Source organism: Sitophilus oryzae, unplaced genomic scaffold (genome assembly GCF_002938485.1).
Source record: "Sitophilus oryzae breed Bouriz unplaced genomic scaffold, Soryzae_2.0 scaffold_1441_pilon_pilon, whole genome shotgun sequence".
Taxonomy (NCBI): Eukaryota; Metazoa; Arthropoda; class Insecta; order Coleoptera; family Curculionidae; genus Sitophilus; species Sitophilus oryzae.
Genome location: NW_022146106.1, coordinates 1,386,446 through 1,408,422, shown reverse-complemented (window position 1 = coordinate 1,408,422; position 21,977 = coordinate 1,386,446). Strand labels below are relative to the sequence as shown.

The 21,977-nt window shown below is 30.6% G+C and overlaps 2 protein-coding genes across 4 annotated transcripts in view; one reads left to right on the top strand and one right to left on the bottom strand.

The window, feature by feature from the left end:
* The first annotated feature begins 191 nt into the window (after positions 1-191).
* On the top strand, positions 192-8,979 carry LOC115876978 (zinc finger protein OZF-like). The gene is made up of 6 exons (XM_030893032.1): positions 192-468; positions 536-877; positions 964-1,273; positions 1,364-1,663; positions 4,591-4,868; positions 7,652-8,979. Exons 1-6 carry the CDS (start codon positions 340-342, stop codon positions 7,841-7,843), a joined length of 1,551 nt encoding a protein of 516 aa, XP_030748892.1. The 5' UTR covers positions 192-339; the 3' UTR covers positions 7,844-8,979.
* LOC115876979 (pantothenate kinase 1) overlaps positions 8,759-21,977 on the bottom strand; it is a 32,248-nt gene continuing 19,029 nt past the window's right edge. For all 3 annotated transcript variants that reach the window (XM_030893033.1, XM_030893035.1, XM_030893034.1), the window contains 4 exons: positions 18,744-18,988; positions 12,732-12,908; positions 11,216-11,351; positions 8,759-9,117 (listed from right to left, as the gene is read on the bottom strand). In XM_030893033.1, the coding sequence (XP_030748893.1) occupies positions 8,953-9,117; positions 11,216-11,351; positions 12,732-12,908; positions 18,744-18,988 (723 nt within the window). In that variant the 3' untranslated portion in view covers positions 8,759-8,952. The remainder of the gene's footprint in view (positions 9,118-11,215; positions 11,352-12,731; positions 12,909-18,743; positions 18,989-21,977) is intronic.

Sequence of the window (21,977 nt, the reverse complement as noted above, 5' to 3'; positions counted from 1 at the left end):
TATTTGCATTTATTTAAGACTCACCCTGTACATATCCAATATCTAGGAACCTCAGTCCCCAGTGTGCAAACCGGTGCAAACTCAGAAACAAATTTGGAACCAATCAAATACGTTTAAAATAAAGTCCGACTTTTTATTTAAACGTATTTGGAACCAATACTGGCAACACTGCATGGACATCCCATTTATTTTCTAACCTCAAAATTTTGTTTGTTTTGATTTTGAAGGCCGTTTTGATTTTTTGAATGTTTTTATCATAGTGGTTTTAATGATATGTATTATATTATCTAATATTATTTTTTAAATTAAATTAGCTGTGTTAAATAAGAACCGGAAAATATGGATAGAAAAATAAGCAGAGAAGATATACCGTACCTGTGTTATTTTTGTTTAGAAAAACATAACAATCTAAAATTGATTACAGACATTCCATCTACTAATTTATTCACAATAATTACCGGAATAGAGGTACTGATCTTTACTTTAAACAACCCTTTAACCAATTTTAATATAAACCTAAAGATCTGCATTTTAGCTTAGATGTATAACTCCAGAAAATATATGTTATGTTTGTGAAGAATTATTTAACAACTTTTCTGTGTTTGTCGACAAAGCAAAGCATAATATTAATTTATTACAAACTGTATATGATGAATCTATCAACACAGAGAAAATACCTGTATCAACAGATAATCTAACTGAATTAAAAGACAAAGATATTGATTATTGTGTAGAGCAAGAATCTAATTCGAGTTATACCAGTGAAGGTGGAAATTTGAATATTAAAGAAAATGAATTAATTAGAAAAAGTTTTGATAAAAGGAAAAAAAGAAGTAAATTGCTTAAAAACAAAAGAAACTGTTTCAATGATAAAAAGGTAAATTGTTAAAAATGTATGTTTGGTATCTTGTGCTGTTTATGTCTTTTAATATGCAGATTTAATAAAAAAATAATGAATTTTAGCAAAGTGACAATAAACAAAAGGAGGACAACACCTGCAGTAAATGTGAGACTACTTTCCTATCAAGAGTAAAGCTTCATAAGCATTTTAAAGAGCATCCAGAATGTTCACATCATCATTATAACTGTTCAGAATGTAGCAAAGTGTTTAATCAAAGACATAAGCTAGTCATACATATGAGAAGTCACACAAAAGAAGAACCATATGAATGTGAAGAGTGTGGAAAGGGTTTTCGATTTCAGCAAAATTTGAAAAGACATACTCTAATCCATAAAGGAATAAAGGCATTTATCTGTGAGATTTGTGGGAAAGGTACTATATAATGCAGCTTTACTGTAATGTTATATAATATAAATATAAGATTACAGTTATAAATGATATACTTATAGTATCATTTTGTAGCTTTTTCCAGAGCACAAGTCAAGAACGAGCATATGAACATCCATACTGGAAATACTCCTTATGTATGTACTTACTGTGGAAAAGGTTTTAAAAGATATGCAAACCACTTTATACATGTTTACCGTCATAAATTAATCAATGGTGAAGTTGACAAGACTGAGGACAAACAATTATATTTGCAACTGGAATGTAACATATGTAAAAAGGTGTTTGCGAGTAGAAGAGGAATGGTCAATCACATGGCTTTGCATCAAGACGAACCTAGGGAAAAGAGATTTTTATGCAATGAATGTGGAAAAGGTATCTCTAATTTACCATATATTAAGTATTTGTATTGGTTATATAGGTGTCATCTTCCAATATTTTCGCCCTTAATAGATTTGAATTATCTAACAATTAAATTCAATTTTTTGTTCTGAAAATAAGAATATAAAACACCTATTATTTTGGTAACAAAATTGTAATATTACTTAATAACAAGATGATAAATTGTACAATGAACAGATAAACTTTACACTAAATAAAAATTAGTAAAATATCAAATAAACCTTTGAATAAAAAGATTAACTTTCTTTTTAACTAATTAAAAGATCTTTTGACATTGTCGCTTAAAAACAAATCGTATTTTAAATTTCAATCCACGGTGCCATGGCGGTGTTAAAAACACTAAGTTTTAATCAAGAAGCCTTGGAAAAATAGTTTTGATCGTCTAATGTTTTTCGTGTTTTGTCTAGGCCGGTTAAAAGATGCACAAATCGTATTTTTAATCATATGTCAATTTTTTCAAATTGAACAAGGATGACTCATTAGCATATTTGGAAAAGCATTTTTTTATGAATATATTGATACCACACGCTTGGTATTTCGAGTCAAATTGTCATTATGAACCGCGTGTTACAATTTCAATTAAACCGATATATAAATATATGCGAAAATGTCAAAAGTTGACATATGATATGTCATTCTATTCAGAGTGTCATTTTCTATCGAATAAAGCCCCGTTCTCAGAACAGCGACTGTCGCCAGCGACACGTCAAGAGGACCAATGAGATTTGTACAAAATTCAAACAGCTGTCAATTTTAAATTTAGTACAGCTCCCATTGGTTGTTTGAAATGTCAAACTGTGTCGCCAGCGACACGACGTTGTTCTGAGAACGGGGCTTAAAGTAGAAATATACCGAGGGTGCCATTTAAAAATCAAAAGTTATAGACCAAAAAAAATTGAATGCGTCAATCAATCCTAATTTATGTCATATTCTAACATACCAAATCTTGTTATTATCTTGTTAATTTTTTTATTTGAAAAAATAAAAAAAATATGGGACACTTTTGGGACGCACCCGGTATAATAAAGACAGTACCGAGTTAAATAAATGTAGTCTTCCTTTTATCCACTTCCTAAAAGCTTGCTTTAATGGAACAGATTTCTGTTTTCTCTAATTTACATAATAAGACATCACTTACCAGAAAAAAATTAGTATAAATAAAGTTTTTTCTCTTTACCTGTCGCCGATTCTATTATATCTATAGAATAGATCCTGTTTTGATTAATATTAGGGTTGTAAATGTTTGACTAAAATTAATAATTTATTATTCATTTCAAAAATTAAATACGTAATTTCGATTATTAAAAGTTCTTCTGTAACATGTATTTTATTATTTTTATCGTTTTTGGACTCAAGACGTTTTTTTTTCTAAACTTTTATTTAAATAACCTCTCCTAAATCTTAATAAAATATAAAAAAGTTTAAATACGATATATTTTTAATTGCATTATAGCTTCATTAAAATAAAAAAAATAACTTAACCGGCTATGATAGGGAGAGTTCAGGTGTACTGAGAAACGAAAGACAGTGTTGCATTTCTCGTCAGAGTCCTCAGGGGACGACCGTTACGACGGAGACAACCTATCTATCGCTTGTGTCGCACTCGTTAGAACCTAAAACAATAACAAGACATTGTCTTACCGCATTTTCCAGCTATTTATGAATGAGATGCTCACTCTATATTTTATTTTAAGTCTATGCTGTCATACCTTGTCGGTCTTTTGCCGTCTCATCAAAATGAAGCAATGCCACTTGGTTTGACAAGTCTGGAGGGAACAGCGTACCATCAGAGTTAAAGGCCAATTATTATTTATTGTAACTTTTCTTTTGAACTTAAGAGTAGTATACTTATGTCGTTATTTTGTTTGCTTTTTGAAATTCGGGATGAAATGAGAAAATCAAGAGAAATAAATGCTAAAGTTCTCTGATGCGCCAAAGAACTTTTTTTTGCATACAAAACTATTTACTACATAAAAAATGCAGGTCCGTATTTAAAAAAAAATAAGATGGCCTCTGTATCTCACAAATTATCAGATAATTTGAAAATCTAAAAATACTATCAGATAGTCCTAATAGAGTGGCTATGAGAATGTGCAATTAGTTTTTTGATTTTCTAAAAAGTAACGACAGGAAAAAATAGTTTTCAAAAAAATCCGTTTTTTCCAAAAAACTCAGCAATCCTTGAAATTTTTAAAACTTTTTTGATGGTATCTTGGTGAACAGCCCAAGGCGCAACTTTGCCCCAATTTAACCATCTTCGTATCTATTACGGTTTTCGAGATACCAATGCTCGTACCTCGAATTTGTAGCACCCTGTATAATAGTTCACATGTTTAATTTATACCTATGTATACCTACAGGGTGTAACCGTGATCGTGATCGTTATCGCGAATGATTTTCTTTATTTTCTGGGCACTTTTTGGGTTTAAGGAGCTCGTTTAGGGCATTTGAGTTTTATGAATCCTTAACAACTTTAGTGCCTTATGCATTTATGCTTATTCGCTGTCAAGGACCCTCGCAGCTACATATCACAGTGATTATCAACACATGTTCGCAGACAAGCCTTAAAATCTATACAGACCTACCACGGCTTGCGGCTACTACTTCGCCTACTCAGTTAAGATAGAGATGAGCGATACCGTAATCTTTAAATCACATTATAAATTAAAATAATAAATTAAAAAGGTCACAGTTTCTCTACAAACACAGGTCTTTTCAGGGTTTCAGGGTCTAATTCTAGCCTTCTGCATTTCCATATGCCTTGTATTTTCAGCTTCGGTTGCTACAACCCTACTATTCTCTTGGCTTCATCGATAGACACAAGTTGTAAACGTATAATAATTTTATTCATTTCATAGGCTTGTTTATTATAAAATTATTTTACTTATCTATATTTTCAGATTTCGTCACCAAAGCTCAGTTAAAATCACACATCAGAACGCATACCGGAGAGTGTCCTTACGAATGTTTCGATTGCGGCAAAAGATTCCGTCAATACAGTACCTACAATAATCACAAACTTACACATTCCGGAGCAAAACCTTATCGCTGTGAAATATGTGAAAAGTTATTCACTCAAGCTGGACACTTAAAAGTTCACATGAGAACGCACACTGGTGAAAAACCCTTTGTTTGCAACTTTTGTGAAAAACAATTTGCTTTTAAAAGTAATTTAAAGGTATGTATTAGAGAAATCCGGTATTTTTTATAATCTAATATACAAGGTGTCCCAATATTTTATGGACATAGAACTACTTCATATTTAACGAATCAAAATAAGTTCATTGGATACAATTTACCTCTATACAAAAGTGCTTCGTTTGTCCGCTAGAGGGCATCAAACTTTAAATAAATAAACACATTTTTAAGATATAGTTGTAATATTTTCCAACTCCACCGACGACAGCTTTTCTTTTCGTAAAATGGTCCCTCTAGTATTTACTACATTTTTTGTCTCTTGTAAAAAAACGCTATATCGCATAGTTTTTGAATTTTTTTTTGAGAATTACCAAAGCAAACCTACAAAATATACAGGGAGTTCCAATATTCCGTGGACATAGAAGAATTACGTATTTTTTGAATCAAAATAAGTTAATCGCACATAATTTACCTTTATACAAAAGTGCTTTGTTTGTCCGTTAAGAGACCATCAATAAAAAATAAACCCGAACGTGAATTAATTTAAAATTTATTAATTTTTTTTTATTGATTAAACTTTTTATGAAGCTTATTGTCAAGTATAATTTGTGTTACTAACATAAAATTCCATATTTTCGCCAACTAGATTATTAGAGCATAATATATTTTTATTTATGCGCCTCCATAGCTTCATGTGGCAAAAAACGTTTTTTGGAAATTAGCTTCGGAAAAACATTTTTTTTTTCTCAAAAAGTATCCGCGGTGGCCTTTTTTTAAAAAGAGATAAAAACTGTAGTAAATAAAAGGACCGTTTTACAAAAAAAAATCGGTCGTCGGTTGAGTTGGAAAATATTTATACTAAAATTTATGTAGGGGTGAGGGTAGCTTTCAACTTTCTCGTACCTTTTATTGATTTTTGTGAAAGTCAAATGTTAGAGGACATAGACGCCCAAAATTTCATTCAAATCGGAATAACGGTTCTTAAAATATCTGATGCCCTCTAACCATATATAAAGTAACTATATCGATTCTAAACTGCATTCTGTGAAGCCGAGCCGGTGAAATCTTCTGAAGGAATTTGCATAAGTCGCTCAGTTAGGCGTGCTCAAGCATAGTGCGCAAGCCTGGATTTTGTATTATCGATCGGATAACTAGATCAATAAGAGACTAGACGCTAACACCAGCTGTTCATTCGTACGGCTTCGTTTAACTTTTTTGCGCCCCTGTTCGACAATTGGCTCCTCCGAGTAAGGGCTAATCAACATTCGAAATTTTTGAGTTGCGCTATTGCGCCAGTGTCTGCATAACAGACGAAGTTATGTGAAATATGCATGGACCGGTTATCTAGTTGTCTCTAACTCGGCTTGACTCCAACACATTGCAAGGATAGGCGATAATTTGTTTAGTTTATAAGTATATGCCTCTAACCCCTATTTGATGCCCTCTAACAGACAAACGAAGCACTTTTCTATAGAGCTAAATTGTGTCCAATGAACTTATTTTGATTCCAAAAATACGCCTTTCAAAAAACTCTGCATTGGTGTACTAGTACCACAGATTATACAGATGTAGTTCCAATTTTCGGAATCGGGCACTAGTTTTACTAGTTTGCGCACATTGCACTTATGGCCTCTAAAATTGTGCACAGCGCCTGACCGGCACAGTTATTAGAGAGATATCGGAAAACCGAATAGCGCCATGCAGTATTTACGCGTACCTTATCATGGTTACGATATGCGCGAGTCAATTTTTAACGCAACACCCGCTAATAACGTTACCGCCTGAAGTAATCTGCGGATCAATTACACCAAACGCTATTTCTAAATAACGTTTAAAAATTGCTTAAATAGGTATGTGGGGGTATTTGACAACCAGGGCAACCGGGGTCGGCCGGCGAGATCTTTTATTTTAGGTTATGTTTGATTTGTTTTGAATTATTACTTTAGTTTTATTAGATAATTTGATATTTAAGTAGCGGGGATTAGTTTTAATTAAATAAATATGGATTCCACCTCTTCCAATATTAAAGAACATATAAAGAAGCTTAGGTTTACAGCAGATAACGACTTAGCCCTTCTAAGAGAATTTGTTGCTTGTTGCCCTAAACCCACTGGCAGACGTTGAACAATAAAGCACTGGAAATAATCACTTTAGCCCTTTAGTGTTAAAATACCTAGTAAACAAAACAGTTTCAAAGTTTTAAATTCAAAGTTAGGTTAAGTTTAAATAGCGGACGCGATGCGAACAGAATTCTTTCCGATCCGATAAGTATAAATGAAGAGAGCCATTTATACCACCTCACGTAAAGGAAATAACACCTGGCCTTATTAACGTCCATGCACGCTATTCGGTTTAGCGATCTCTCTAATACGCTGTTTATTGTTATTTTACGCGAGTTTATTTTTGCGCACAGGAAATTTTACTCGTTTGCACATCGTCATAAAAAACAATTTTCTTACCACGAATTAGGGATAAGATTTTTATCTGTATACATATAGTATACCTAATTTGTAGTAGTACTTTGAATGTTAAATACTGTTGATTTTTTTACTTTTATTAATTGTGACTTGGACATTATTAAATAATTTTAATATTTTTCTATGCAATTGTAAATTAGTTATGTTCTACGCAACGGATGACTAATTACTGTCAAAATTTGTTTGAATTCGGATGGAAAATGTATGACACTTACCATAAACCAATATCTAGTAAATACAATAATTTTAACTATTAGATTTTAATTTTTTTTTTTTTTGAAAAAAGAACGAGTAACATAAAATCGTATGATAACGTTTGATAATATAATTTTGCATACTGTTTTAGGTACATATAAGAATACACACAGGAGAAACACCATTTATTTGTGCTGTGTGTGGCAACGGATATTATGATTCAACCAGCTTGAAAAAACACATGAAAAGTCACTCTACACAAAGTATTTCTAGTCGGAGTTCTGCAACTGAAAGTAAGAATAATACTGAGAGTTTAATAAGTCCAAATGCTCAAGCAGAATAGTTATTAATTTATGATTATTTATTGAATTTATACAATTTTTTATATTATTTATATATAAAATCGTTATGTCAAATAAGTAAAAAAATATATTTTTGTAAAAAAACTTCACTTTGTAACTCCTCGATTAATGCCACAACTGTACTCGCTGAAGAGTTAATTTTAAACGTTTGACGCACATTTCGCAACTATGTATATTTTGATCATATTAATCAAAATATGAATATAAAAACTTGCTAAAAACAATTAAACTAAGTTAAGTAATTTTCTGTGGTAACATTAAATTTTACAAAAATTGTATTTAAATTGTTTTAAATGTTATTAAAAATACAAATAGTAATGAATTCCAATAAAAATTGAAGAGTCTAGTCTAGAATAACGTTTTGTAAAAAGTACGTATATGATTATTTTGGTGTTAATATACAAGGTGCCCTGAAGAGAAAAAAGAAATTCGGCAATCGGAAATTCCTCAGTGTGCTAATAAAAAAAAATTATTTTGACATATATCATCTTGACATACCTTTCTTTCTTGGGGAATTACCTCTTTTATAATTAGAATGTTAATGTCATATATTTTTAAAAATCAGGTGAAAATTGTGAATTAAATAAAAGCAATACTTAAAATAATGATAATTTAATAAATAAAAAAACATATTTAATAATCCTTAAATCTATTTTTTTAACTTTTGTTTTATATTTTCAATAAAAACACCAATATGTACCCATTTTAAGGAACTAAATCATAAATTAAAAAATATATGTATAAAAACTTCCTGCACAAATATTAAAAATTGTTTCGTTTCTAAAATGGATATAAAGCTATCTTCAACATGAAATCATAGTTTAAATATCTTAATTTATGTATTTAAATACATTTATATGGGTATTAAAAAATGTAACCTACTAAATGTTTATAAAAATATCCCATTGCACAAAATAAATATTAAAAACCTATTGTAGATATAGACCTATAGTATACCCTTTACATTAATACGTCTTAATATAAATAAAAACTTATAAAAATCCAAATAATGGAATGGTACATATAACTTTAATAAAATAACTGAATAAGCCACTTGATCGAGTCTGCTCACGGTTTGTCATGGAGGACTTCACGTCTCGCCATGATACTGAAGTAAGCAGCCTACAGCACCAAAGTACCCTTCATGTTCCAAGAATAATGCTTTCATAGAAGCATTTGACCAATACTCCATAGCGTAAGCTAATAATTTCATAGCTATAGGATTAACGCGCAGAAAATTTCCTATGAATACGACCTGAAATAAAATTGATATTAATGTGTTGTATTTTGTTAACATTTTTGGATCATTTAACCGCACTACAGAGAAGCTTAAAAGAGGGCATTTTTTCCTCTGTAAAAAAATGACACAAAGTTGAATTCCAAGTAACGCTAATGACGTTTACTTATGCGACACTAAAGGGAGTTTGCTTTCTGAAGAAATATACAGGATGAGTCTTAAATAAGTGCAAATATTTTAAGCGCTGGCGCTGGTAGATCTCGATAAAAGAAACGTATATTTTCTCTTTATCATATTTTAAACAAGTCCAAAATAACTGAGATATTTTACTTTGAAAATAAATAAAAAAAAAATTATTTTGCACATATCTTTTGAGAACCGCTGGATCTTTTCTGGGTTTTCTTTCTTGTAAATTTAATCTACTAGCTATGTTGCGATATTATGAAGATATGTTTTTTTAAATTTTTTTTTATTACCAATCCAAATTTTTTTTAAAAAAATTCCAAATTTTGAAAAAATTGTTTGCAAAAAAAAGCTCATAGACGTGTTTCTGGGGTCGAAATATACCACCCCTAAAAATATTTGCACTTATTTAAGATTCACCATGTATATATTGACAGAATGCTGGTTTCATGGTAGAAGAATGGGGTGGTAAATAAATAGAGATTGGTAGCGATGAAAAATACTGTCGCTTGGCCATAGAAACTAAACGGCAAGCGTATTCTTAACAGGGTTGGAAAAAATCATGATTTTTTTAAAAAAATAAAAAAAATCAGATTTATTTGATTTAAGTCGGATTTTTTTGATTTTAATTCAAAACAATATTTAAATCGGATTTCCAAATGACTAGGACTTATTTCCAATTAAAGTCCTATTCTAAATGGCTAAATCTGTATAACTCTGCCCTTTATCGATAACATTAATAATTGGTCACCAATATATTTCGCAAAAAAGTCGCTCGCTTCAGATCAAAAGGATTTAAAACTAGTAATTTTTGTCATTTTAACGCCTAGGTATAAAAGTAAAGCACTGTTACGCCTAAGCACGAAAGTACAAAAATATATTATTAAACTGATATTAAGTGTCATATTCAACGAGTGTACAAATTGTTGCTCGATTACTGTTTATATTATTTGTAATGTTTGAAATTGATTAAAAATTATTTATAATGTTTTAAAAAAATAGTATGTATGTTCTATTAGGAGTAAAAATGTACTTTTTGTGCTTCCTTGTAACGTCGGAATAGCTTTACGATGATCCTTCAAAGGTACAGCATCATCAAAAAAAGTATAATTTTTACTCCTAATAAAACAATACACTATGTTCGGAAATACTCTTAAGTCGAGAATGAAATTAGTATTATCTAATGTCAAAGTGTAAAATACTTACTGCAGATCAAAATTTCGGTAAGAATTTTGAAATAATGCAACCATTTCAAAAAAAATATAAAACAACATATTTCCTGACAACGATTATTATAGATTCTCGGGAATGAAGATATAATCTCTATATCAGCTAGTTCTGCACTAGACTGCGAATGATATGTAATCGAACAGCGAATTTTTGTCACTTATACATAAATTTTAAAATAAATCCCTGCGTTTAGCGGTCTAATGGATTCACACGAAATTACTTCAAAAATCGGTCCAACATTAAATTGATGAATAGAGATTTTTATATAGTTTTATAACATTTACACTTATTTTTCGATTTATTATCTGTTATATCTTTTATAGAAATATTTTTTATAGTTTTCTAGGCCACATTTTTAAAACTTTTACAGTTACTTTTTGATTTATAATAAAGTTTTAATAAAATTATTATTTTTTTATTTAAATCAATGATTAAAATTAAAAAAATCACTTGATTTAAATCATGATTTAAGTCATTTGATTTAAATCATGCCAACCCTGATTCTTAATCACTAAGGATCGCTGTTTCGTTTACAGCGTGCCACCCATGGTAGACTATTCAAAAATATGACGGTTTTTTCAAATTATATAAAAAATATATAAAGAGCTGATAAAAAGTAATAAACCTAAAGTATTTTGGTCGAGTTGTATTAAAAAAAATTGTATTACACAAGTTTTTTGTGTAAAAATAATAATTAACTTACCCTTTCTACTTTTTGCTGAATGGCACACATTCGCGCTATTGACCCGATATTGTTAGTTATTGTAACCAAAGTAGCCCTCGCTAGATCCTGCCTGCTTACTTTGCTTCGCCTGTCTCTAGAATTCATTTGTCCAAAACTAGAACAGAGTAATATGCTTATTTAGTACAAATGCACTTGAAAATATAATTTTTATAGACTTGGTGCATTTCAGTTGATTTCAACAAATTCCGACCGCAGCGCACTCTACGGCAGAAATCAGAAATGATCAACATATAGTTGACGCCGCAGTCATATCGATCGCATTAAAATAATATTGAAATCGGCGTTTTGTCAGTTTGTTTAATATTTAAGTATTTTAGTTTTTTGCTAGTGCCGTTATTGATACTATAAAACACTCAGGTACGAGGTTTGTGTGATGTAAGGCTGTTGCGGGTAGTAAAAATTAAGTGAAAAAGAACTCGAACTAGGCGTCTTGTTGTGTTGTGACAATTTCAAATGTTAATAAAATTGCCCAAAAAATGTTAACGCGTAAAGGAGGGCGTAATTAGGGCGTTGTTGGGTGCAATAACATTCAATAACTCAACTTTTCCGGATATTCGACTCTTCCGAAACAACATTTTATAGCTTCATAATTTCTTACACCGATTTGATCAATAACAAAAATGGATTCAAACAGTTCGACGAAACAAGTGAGTAAAAAAGTGCTCGTTGCATAATCAAAAAATTAAATAGACATATACTATGAGAGGATGAAATATAATTTGTGTGTGTGTGCAATATTAATGGTATACTTTTTTAATCAACTAGTGATTAAATGTTTTATGAATTCTTCATGAAAATCATTGCGTCATATGTTGCTAGTAAGGAACAGAAATTGAAGCCAAATTTTTGAGATGGAGCTATACAAAACCTACATAAGTCGGTCCTTTTCGTTCAACAGCGTTGAACTACGCAAGTGTGAAAATTGCGTTGCGATTAGTTGATCTATTTTCATACCAACCAATACAAGTAGTTTTCAGGGTTTCTATCTACTATGTAAATCAAGTTAGCATCTGCGTGCTTTTACTTATACATTTAAATTTAATCTCTTTAAACAAAAATAAGAAACGGATAGATACCTATATTTCATGAATATCTAAACAGGTGTTATTAATATTTAGAGTTTAAAACAGTGCGCGAGCAGGTGACAGCGTTCAGCGATGAAGTAGACGAATCAGATCGTTTTATTTGATGCGTGCGCACGAAAACCCTGTTGAACCAAAAGGATAGACTTATGCAAGATTGGTATCCCTATTTCTTTTCTTCGATTTCGCTTTTCACACATTGTGTAAATGCGCTACGAGCAATATAGTCTTATAATATACTTGCTATTCTTGCATTTTAAAAATGTACTAAATATAACAATGTACAAAATAACATTGTTTTTTAACTTTACAACAATTTATCTTTACGAAATAACATAACTTTTATATGCTTCTTTAGACTGTATAAAGATAAAATGAAAATATTCACTAACCTGCTAGCTACTAAATCTCCAGGTAAACCAAATTTAGCATAATCTCCACCATATATATCTTTAACTAATTTATCTACATGTGTATGATCCCCTTCAGCTGCCAGTCCTATAGCTTCTTCAAATGAATTACATCCTGTCAAAAGACAACAAAGGCCTAAGAAGGTACCACCACCTAAACTATAAAAGGAAAGATAGACATTTATATTTCTGAATAATAGTAAGAGTAATAAAATAAGTCATTAATAAATCCGCAGTTGTTTACACTAGAGATGTGTCGTTCGTGAATGATTCGATCATCACAATGATCGAATCTTTAGAAAGACCCGTGATTGACTCTGTCACCTCACGTGACCCTATCAATCATATGACCCGAAACACAAAATCCTCTCCTACGTGTCTTACTGAATTTGAACCTAAAACAACGATCGGATCATTGAAGATTGAAATGAAAAACGAACCAAACGAACTCTTTTCACGTATTGCGTCGAATTAAACCCCGGCCCGTTCAACGATCAACGCAAACATCCGAGCCGCATTTTAATATTTAATTTACCGTAATTTACGTCTTATATTGTTTTCACATTATTAGTTAATCAAGCTTGGCATCGCGTTATCGCGATCGCGATAATATTTCTTCATAATGATTAAGATAAAATCATTCATGCATCATTTCATTCAGCGTTCCAAGTTTCGAATGTTCTGAATAAGTTACACTGAAATACAGTAAAGCGATCATTCATATGAACGAATCATGATGAACGGGTCATTTCAATGAATGACCTGGTGAGACACGGGTCACGGGAATGAACCGGGTCTTCCCATCCCTAGTTTACACGTCAATATATATGTCAACAGACGATTACTTGCTACTCCCGACATAATTGAACGGTTACTTTCCTTATATAATATCGAACTAAACAAAGACCACAGACAAGTTTCAATAGGTCCCTCTTCTCTTCCTCTCAATCTACATATACAGGGTGTCCTACTTAAGATGGATACAAGCCAATATCTTGATTGTTTGTTGAGTGATTTTTTTCATTTTTGGCAGGAGGCTGTATGGCTATAAGACGTACATTTTTCCCAGGGTAAGAAATGCCATACTTCATAGACGTACGTTTTAATGGGGTTTGATATTTTTTGAGTCAAGAGTAAACTACCCTTAGGACAGTATTTATTTCAAATCTGATAAATTATATTGAATTCTCCTTACCCAAGATACTTAAGTTCTAATTTTTATAAATATTGGTATAGGGTGTGTTATTAAAATAAGACATTTTTATTTTTATTATTATTTTTTTAAGTATTTACGACGCCACTGGATAAACAACTGGTTTATTGTCAATAACCAATTATCAATTAATAATCGATTCAGGTTTTCAGATAGCTTCCATAATAATTAAAATACGATACAAAAAAACTAAGTACTTTCAATCTATTTTGTTTACTTTAAAAAATTGTTTTTTAAGTTTGCTAATACAAATGAATAAAATGAGTTACAAAATAATTTAAAAACCCAGTTTTCAATGGAATCTGAAATAATTATTCGTTTTATTGAGGAATATTTTAAATAATCCAAATAGGTATTTAAAACAATTATTATTAACTTTGAAAAATATGCTTCTAAACAAAGATTTATAAAACTATGACGAACTAAAAGTCAACATCTTCAACCATCTTCGACCAAACTTAAATCGATTATTAATTGATAATTGAATATAATTGGTTATTAATAATAAACCAGTTATTTATCCAGTGGCGTCGCACGGTGGAAAGACTATAAAAGAATATAAAATGTTGGACATTGACTTAAAAATAAAATTTTAAATTAAATAATTTTGGTAGAAGATTTTAATTACTTAAAGTCCAGACTAAAATATAACGATATTTTATCCAACTCAAAAAAATATTTTTAATTATATGTCTGTTTGAAAAGTTTCAAATGAAGATATTACACTGACTTAATTATGGTATTCATTTCTTGTGAAACAACCTAGTTTTATAAAAAGTGGCAAAGACATTAATAATTTTTTTAACCATACATATATTAGTACAAACGATTGTTTTCACTTTAAAATAAAAGATATATATTGTCACAAAAGTTTGGGAGAACAATTATTGTATATAAGAGATACATAAACATTTTTTTGCTACTAAATACTAGATTTAGTAGCAAAAAAATATGTATGTAGAAAAATAAAAAAATGGCCAAAGTTGGCCAATACTTTATATATGTCACAAGGTAGATTAAGCCTTTCTAATAACGAAACTAATTTAATATCTTGCCCCAGCTTGCCCCCCTCTAAAAATTTCCATTTAATATATTACTAATACATGCTATACTAAAATCAAAAACCTTTTCAATTCCAATAAATCAAATTATCTTTATCAAGAGTCAAATTATCTTTATTTTCTTATAAATTTATTAATATTTAATTATTAATTGGATAAATACAAAATGACGCTTAAATCAAAAACAGATACAGGGTGCTACAAATATATGGAAAACTTATAAACTATTGGAAAAAGAAAAAGGGTTAAAGTGCAGCGTTGAGCTTTTTTGTTTGTGTTAAAAATATTCTAGTGCGTAGATTTACTGTTATATTCTTTGCTTATAATAAAGTTAGTGTACAGGGTGTCCCACTAAGAATAGCTCTCGGCTATATCTCGGAAAGTATTAGCCGTGAGGCCTGCGGAAAAAAATATTCATAACTAAAGAGGCTATGAGAAATTGCTGGAAATTATTTTCAAGTTTGTAGAATGGCCGCTAGAGGGCGCAACTGCTATAGAAAAATAAGAAAATGGAGTTTTTACACAATTTTGCCTAGATAAGTGGTACTATAAAGAATAGCTTCATAATCTTCAGTAAATTCTGAATATTATTTGTTAGAACCATTTTCCCCTACCTGCCAAAATAAAGTGGTGGGGAAAGGTTAGATCTGTTTTTATTTAAATATTAATAACTCCGGACTGAATGGACAGAATCCAACTAATGGGGGCTCGTTTAAAAGAGCGTTTCTTACTCTATATTATACCATATAAACAAATAGTAAGCTTTTGAACGTAGACGCTAGGGGGCGCTATCTTACAATTTAACAAACATTGCGCGTTTTTTCAAAAAAATTAAATGCGATGGTATATGTAATTTTAGCTGACAGTAAAGAGTAATGAAAGCTTAAAAAGTCAGTGAAAACCGCATCTTGATATCTTTCAAACCGAAGATATTAGCAAAATTATATTAAATAGGAAAATATAAGCAGTGTACCATATACACATAAATATATGCGTCATATTTTTATAATACGGTATCAGTAATCCTAGATTTCAGTGGTAAAATCTAAAGATATTTCTTTTTAAAAGAATCAAAACTAAAACATTTCACGACAGTTTGGCAAAGTTTATTAGCATTTAAAAATTCTAAGATTTTTCCAAAACATACTATATTTTTAGGTTACCCTGTAGATGGTTTGTAATGAGTCAACCACTTTCTTTCATTAAAATTTAAAATTATTCTGTTTATACATTATTACGGTATATAAAAATCATTTTTTCGTCCTTTGGATTAAAAGTGTTGAGAAGAAAACCTCATGTCCAACCGCTCCCATAAGCTCGTTCCACTGTGCGTCGTAAGTACTTAAAAAATAATAATAAAAATAAAAATATCTTATTTTAATGACACACCCTGTATCAATATTTATAAAAATTAGAACTTAAGTATCTTAGGTAAGGAGGATTCAAAATAATTTATCAGATTTCAAATAAATACTGTCCTAAGGGTAGTTTATTCTTGACTCGAAAAATATCAAACCGCATTCATTAAAACGTACGTCTATGAGGTATGGCATTTCTTACCTTGGGCAAAATGTACAGCTGGTTCCAATAAAATTGAATACGATTTAAAACATATTTTTATTATTTCGGGCAGTATATTCTATGATACCAGTCCCCCATTTCTCTACTCATGTCATGCTGACGTTCTGAAAAATTTATTTGCCACTTTGTCAAAAGCAAAGTTGTTTTATACAATGTCACCTTAACATGTCAAAATACTTGACACATAAATATACAATATATTGCCCAAATATTCGAAAAAAGTGTGTAAAGAGTCGTATTCATTTTTTTTGCAACCAGCTGTACGTCTTATAGCCATACAGCCCGCCAAAAACGAAAAAGATCGATCAATTTGTTTGCAAACCTATTATAGCGCCCACTAAAGGTAGGTTGTCTCGGTGGTCCAAGTGTACTTGGTTCAAGTACACTTGGACGCTGTCACATATGATCGAAAAAAAGCGGCGAGTTAGCTTGCAAATAAAGATCGCTGTCATATTATACGTTATATAAATTGTCTGATAAATGTCAATGAACATCATTTTCAAAACAACTCGATGTATTTTTCGATCCCACGGTATTTTACTGACAAAAAAAGCTAAACTACTATTTGTACGAGAAAATGTTTTATCATCGTGAGATTGCAAACTTCGTTTGGTTGGATTGGAAATTATTTTCTAATTATAGCTAAACTGATGTTTATTTATTGTATTACGAGAATTTCTTGTATCCTTGAAACAATGTTTAGTGTTATTTATTACCGAATAAGAAACTTGAAACTTTCTACATATATTGTTAGCTATCCTCCTCCTCCTAGGTGCCTTCTTTGTTGAGGTTGGCGATTAATATGGCGTTAACAAGCTTAATCTCACTTGAATTCTGGAAAGGGGGGGGGCTTGACTCAAAATTTTACTCAAAGTACATACTCTAGAGTTGTTTGTCACATAATAAATTAATAATATATAATATACAGGGTGTCCCAGAAATAAGTGCAAGTATTTTAAGGGGGATCTCGATAAAATAAACATATTTTTCCTTTACCGTTTTTCAAATAAGTCCAAAATAACTCCGTTGTTTTACTTTGAAAATTTCCAAAAAAAAATGATTTTTTGTTCAAATTTTGAGAACCACTGGATCTTTTCTGGATTTTCTTTCTTGTAAATTTAATCTACTACCTATATTGCCATATTATCAAGAAATTATGTTTTTTAACTAAAAAAAATCCAAAAAAATTTTCAAAAAATTCTGAATTTTCAATTTTTTTTTCGCGGAAAAAACCTCATAGGCGTGTTTCTGGGGTTGAACTATACTACCAGTTAAAATACTTGCACTGATTTCTGGGACACCTTGTATAATACATAGTATATAATATTATATAATAATTATTATAATAATTAATAATTTATAATACAATTATTATCAAGGGCTCAAGAGAGGGGGGGGGCTTGCAGCCCCTTTTTAACACATAACACGCCATAACTTAAGAACCACTTTAGATATTGAAACGTTTTTTTTTATTTTGAAGATTGGATCTTTTACAATATGTTTAAATAAGAAAAATTCGATAAGGTTGTTTTTGTTCATTCAAAAAATATTAACAACCCATCCATTTACTTTTAGTACATAGCAACTTTCAGCAATCATGTAACTTTTTTATTTATAAATATTTTCACATACTGTCTGCGAGAAAATATAGCAAAAATGTTAAGAAAGTTTTTGAAAAAACTACAATCAATTGTTTTTAATAGATTTTGAGATATCCATTCATTTTGAATTCAGAGTTCTAATAGCGCGACCACTGTCAAACACCAACTCAATTCCACTTATTTTTACCAAAAATGCAAGTACAGTATGATCGAATAAAAACGGCGTGAAAATGAAGATCGCTGTCATTTTATATGTATAATATGGGAAATGTCATCGATCGTCATTTCATAGCCAACGCTGACGCCGTTATTATTCGTGGGGAAAATTACAAAGTCTCGTTTGGTTTGGTTTGGTTTAACACTAAATATTAAATCAACTTGCAGATAAACTACATAATGATTTGTTCAACAAAATAATAGATAATAATACTCAAAATATAAAAAATATAAACAGCTATAATATATTTCATATTGCTTATTTTGGGAACGAAAACTAGTGTATATGAAAAACTTAATAATGTACTATTAGGATATTTACCTTGTTCCAGAAACTCTCTTACATTCCGTAGCACTATTTACGGATAATATACTGACACCACTACCAATATTAACCAGTAGAAACGGATAGGGACTTGAGAAATCATACTGCACTTTAGAACATTTAGTTCCATCAGTGGGATTGGACCAATAGTAACATTCTGTCGGATTATTTTTGTCAATATATAGCAATCCTTTGAGAAGCGACTCGAACTCGTCATACTTAGCTAATTTCATATTAACTTCCTGAAAAGTTAAGAATGGTAAGTTTAGTTTTATGTAAACTGAATGTACGACAGGTTCTTTAAATAAAATTTGAAATTTAAACATAATTTACTCAGAAACCTAGAAAGCGGTGTTTCGTCAAATGTCAATGCAGGTAAAAACACAACTATGTCATGTCGATCACAGAATAAAACACTTAAAAAAATGAAGAGAACTGTCAAAAAAGAAAAACCCGTAAAATTGTATTGAAGAAAAAAGAACACATTTTTGTTCTTGAAATATTTTAATCCTTTCATTAGTTGTCATGGTATTTGCACCTTGCATATGAAGGGTTCAGGGGAAAACATGATAAGTGTCATTTTACTAATTTTAAGGGAGAGTCAGAAAACGCTTCGGAACGTAATAATGTGACGACTACTATACCTGTAATGATTATGTTTTGTAGTGTAACGCAACGTACTAATAAAATGTAATTATTTTATTAATGCATTACGGAGATTATAGTGAATATACTTTTAACTTTAAAAACGTAAATTACTTTTTAACTTGTTTTTTGGGTTATTGAGGTTCTTTAATTAAAAATAATCAATTTTACTTGACGTTTCGCCAATATATTTCTGGCATCTTCAGAAGTAATTAGTTGTCGTAACAACACAATTAGTTGTTACAGTTGAGGGTTGGAACATTTGGGGTTACACAGCAAAATAAAACACTAAATCACCACAATACACCAAAACACTTTTACTTTTACACTGGACGCGCGTTTCGCTAACCATGTTAGCATCATCAGCAGATGATTATAAAATAAAATACAATCTACAATTGGATTGGTTTATATACTCGCTCAGTGGGCACAGAGTGGGCGTGGCAAGATCTAGCCAACCGAGTGAGAACCCACCGAGCGTAACAGTTAGATTTCCGCCACTAGAGTAGTAGGAACAAAGAACTTGAAGGAATTGGACAGTTGTCTCTGTTCATACTATCTTTACATTTATTAATTCTGATGCTTTCATATGCATCTAATTGCTTGTAATTTGAGAGTAATTTTAAGTTATTAAGATCTATACAATGTTCTTTATCAACAATATGTTCGGCAACGCAAGATTTATCAGGTCTACCATATCTTATCTGAACTAAATGTTCTTTAAATCTAGTTAATATTGATCTTCTAGTTTGCCCAACATATTTCTGATTACAATCTTTACAAGAAATTTCATAAATACCTGACCTTTCCAGTAGAGGTGTTTTATCCTTTGGATTACCTAATAATTGTTGTAATTTATTATTAGCACTATACACAAGTTTATAATTGACATTCTTAAAAATTCCTTTTAGACCACGGGATAACTGTCTATCAAACGGTATTGAAAAATATTTTGACGTATCTTTCTCCACTTGAAAAGTCGAATTTTCAGAAATCATTAACCTATACCTACGTTTTCTAATTATTTTATCAACTAGTGAAGGAGAATATCCATAACACTCAGCTACAATCCTAATGTAATCTCTTTCTATTTCATATCTTTCGTTGGAAAGTGGAAAACTAAGTAATCTATGAACTAAGAAATTTAATGATAATAATTTAATAAAAATAATGAAAAGTCAGACACCCTAGATAATTCAGACACCATAGATAATTTTATTTCTAAGTTAAATAATCGTTTTCCTTCCATTAAATTTACACATGAAATTGAGCACAACGACAGTTACTAGTTATTAGAAATACTAATAATTGCCTGGAATTTGATATCTATAGGAAAAATACCACCACACGCAGATATATTCCTAATGAGTTATATCATAGTATTGAACATAAAATGGCTAGTTTAAATTTCTTAGTTCATAGATTACTTAGTTTTCCACTTTCCAACGAAAGATATGAAATAGAAAGAGATTACATTAGGAATGTAGCTGAGTGTAATGGATATTCTCCTTCACTAGTTGATAAAATAATTAGAAAACGTAGATATAGGTTAATGATTTCTGAAAATTCGACTTTTCAAGTGGAGGAAGATACGTCAAAATATTTTTCAATACCGTTTGATTTGGTTTGGTTTGGTTTGGCAGTTATCCCGTGGCCTAAAAGGAATTTTTAAGAATGTCAATTATAAACTTGTATATAGTGCTAATAATAAATTACAACAATTATTAAGTAATCCAAAGGATGAAACACATCTACTGGAAAGGTCGGGTATTTATGAAATTTCTTGTAAAGATTGTAATCAGAAATATGTTGGGCAAACTAGAAGATCAATATTAACTAGATTTAAAGAACATTTAGCTCAGATAAGATATGGTAAACCTGATAAATCTTGCGTTGCCGAACATATTGTTGATAAAGAACATTGTATAGATCTTAATAACTTAAAATTACTTAAACAAGTCTCAAATTACAGGCAATTAGATGCATATGAAAGCATCAGAATTAATAAATGTAAAGATAGTATGAACAGAGACAACGGTCCAATTCCTTCAAGTTCTTTGTTCCTACTACTCTAGTGGCGGAAATCTAACTGTTACGCTCGGTGGGTTCTGACTCGGTTGGCTAGATCTTGCCACGCCCACTCTGTGTCCACTGAGCGAGTATATAAACGCTCCAATTGTAGATTGTATTTTAGTTTATAATCATCTGCTGATGATGCTAACATGGTTAGCGAAACGCGCGTCTAGTGTAAAAGTAAAAGTGTTTTGGTGTATTGTGGTGATTTAGTGTTTTATTTTGCTATTTTACAATTAATTGTCATAACGAAAAAAAAAAGGCCAAATTCGAGTACACAACACATCTCCCAGCTTATGAATATAATAAAAACATTTATCTAAGTAACTGACAAGCAAATACTCACGTCGTCTTTCGCGACTCGAAACGGTTTTGTTGAACTAAATATCTAACTATCAATAAGTAACTGTTGAAGGAAAGAATTTTGAACTGAAAATTTAATTTTATCTAATGATGTCAGAACCTTTATTAGAATGTCAACAGGATACGGTAGACCTCCTCTCTTTTTGATAT

Coding starts and splice junctions, on each gene's coding strand:
- LOC115876978 (XM_030893032.1), top strand. CDS start 340: ATGGATAGAAAAATAAGCAGAGAAGATATACCGTACCTGTGTTATTTT. Junction 878..963: donor ACTGTTTCAATGATAAAAAG/GTAAATTGTTAA, acceptor AATGAATTTTAG/CAAAGTGACAATAAACAAAA. Junction 1,274..1,363: donor CTGTGAGATTTGTGGGAAAG/GTACTATATAAT, acceptor ATCATTTTGTAG/CTTTTTCCAGAGCACAAGTC.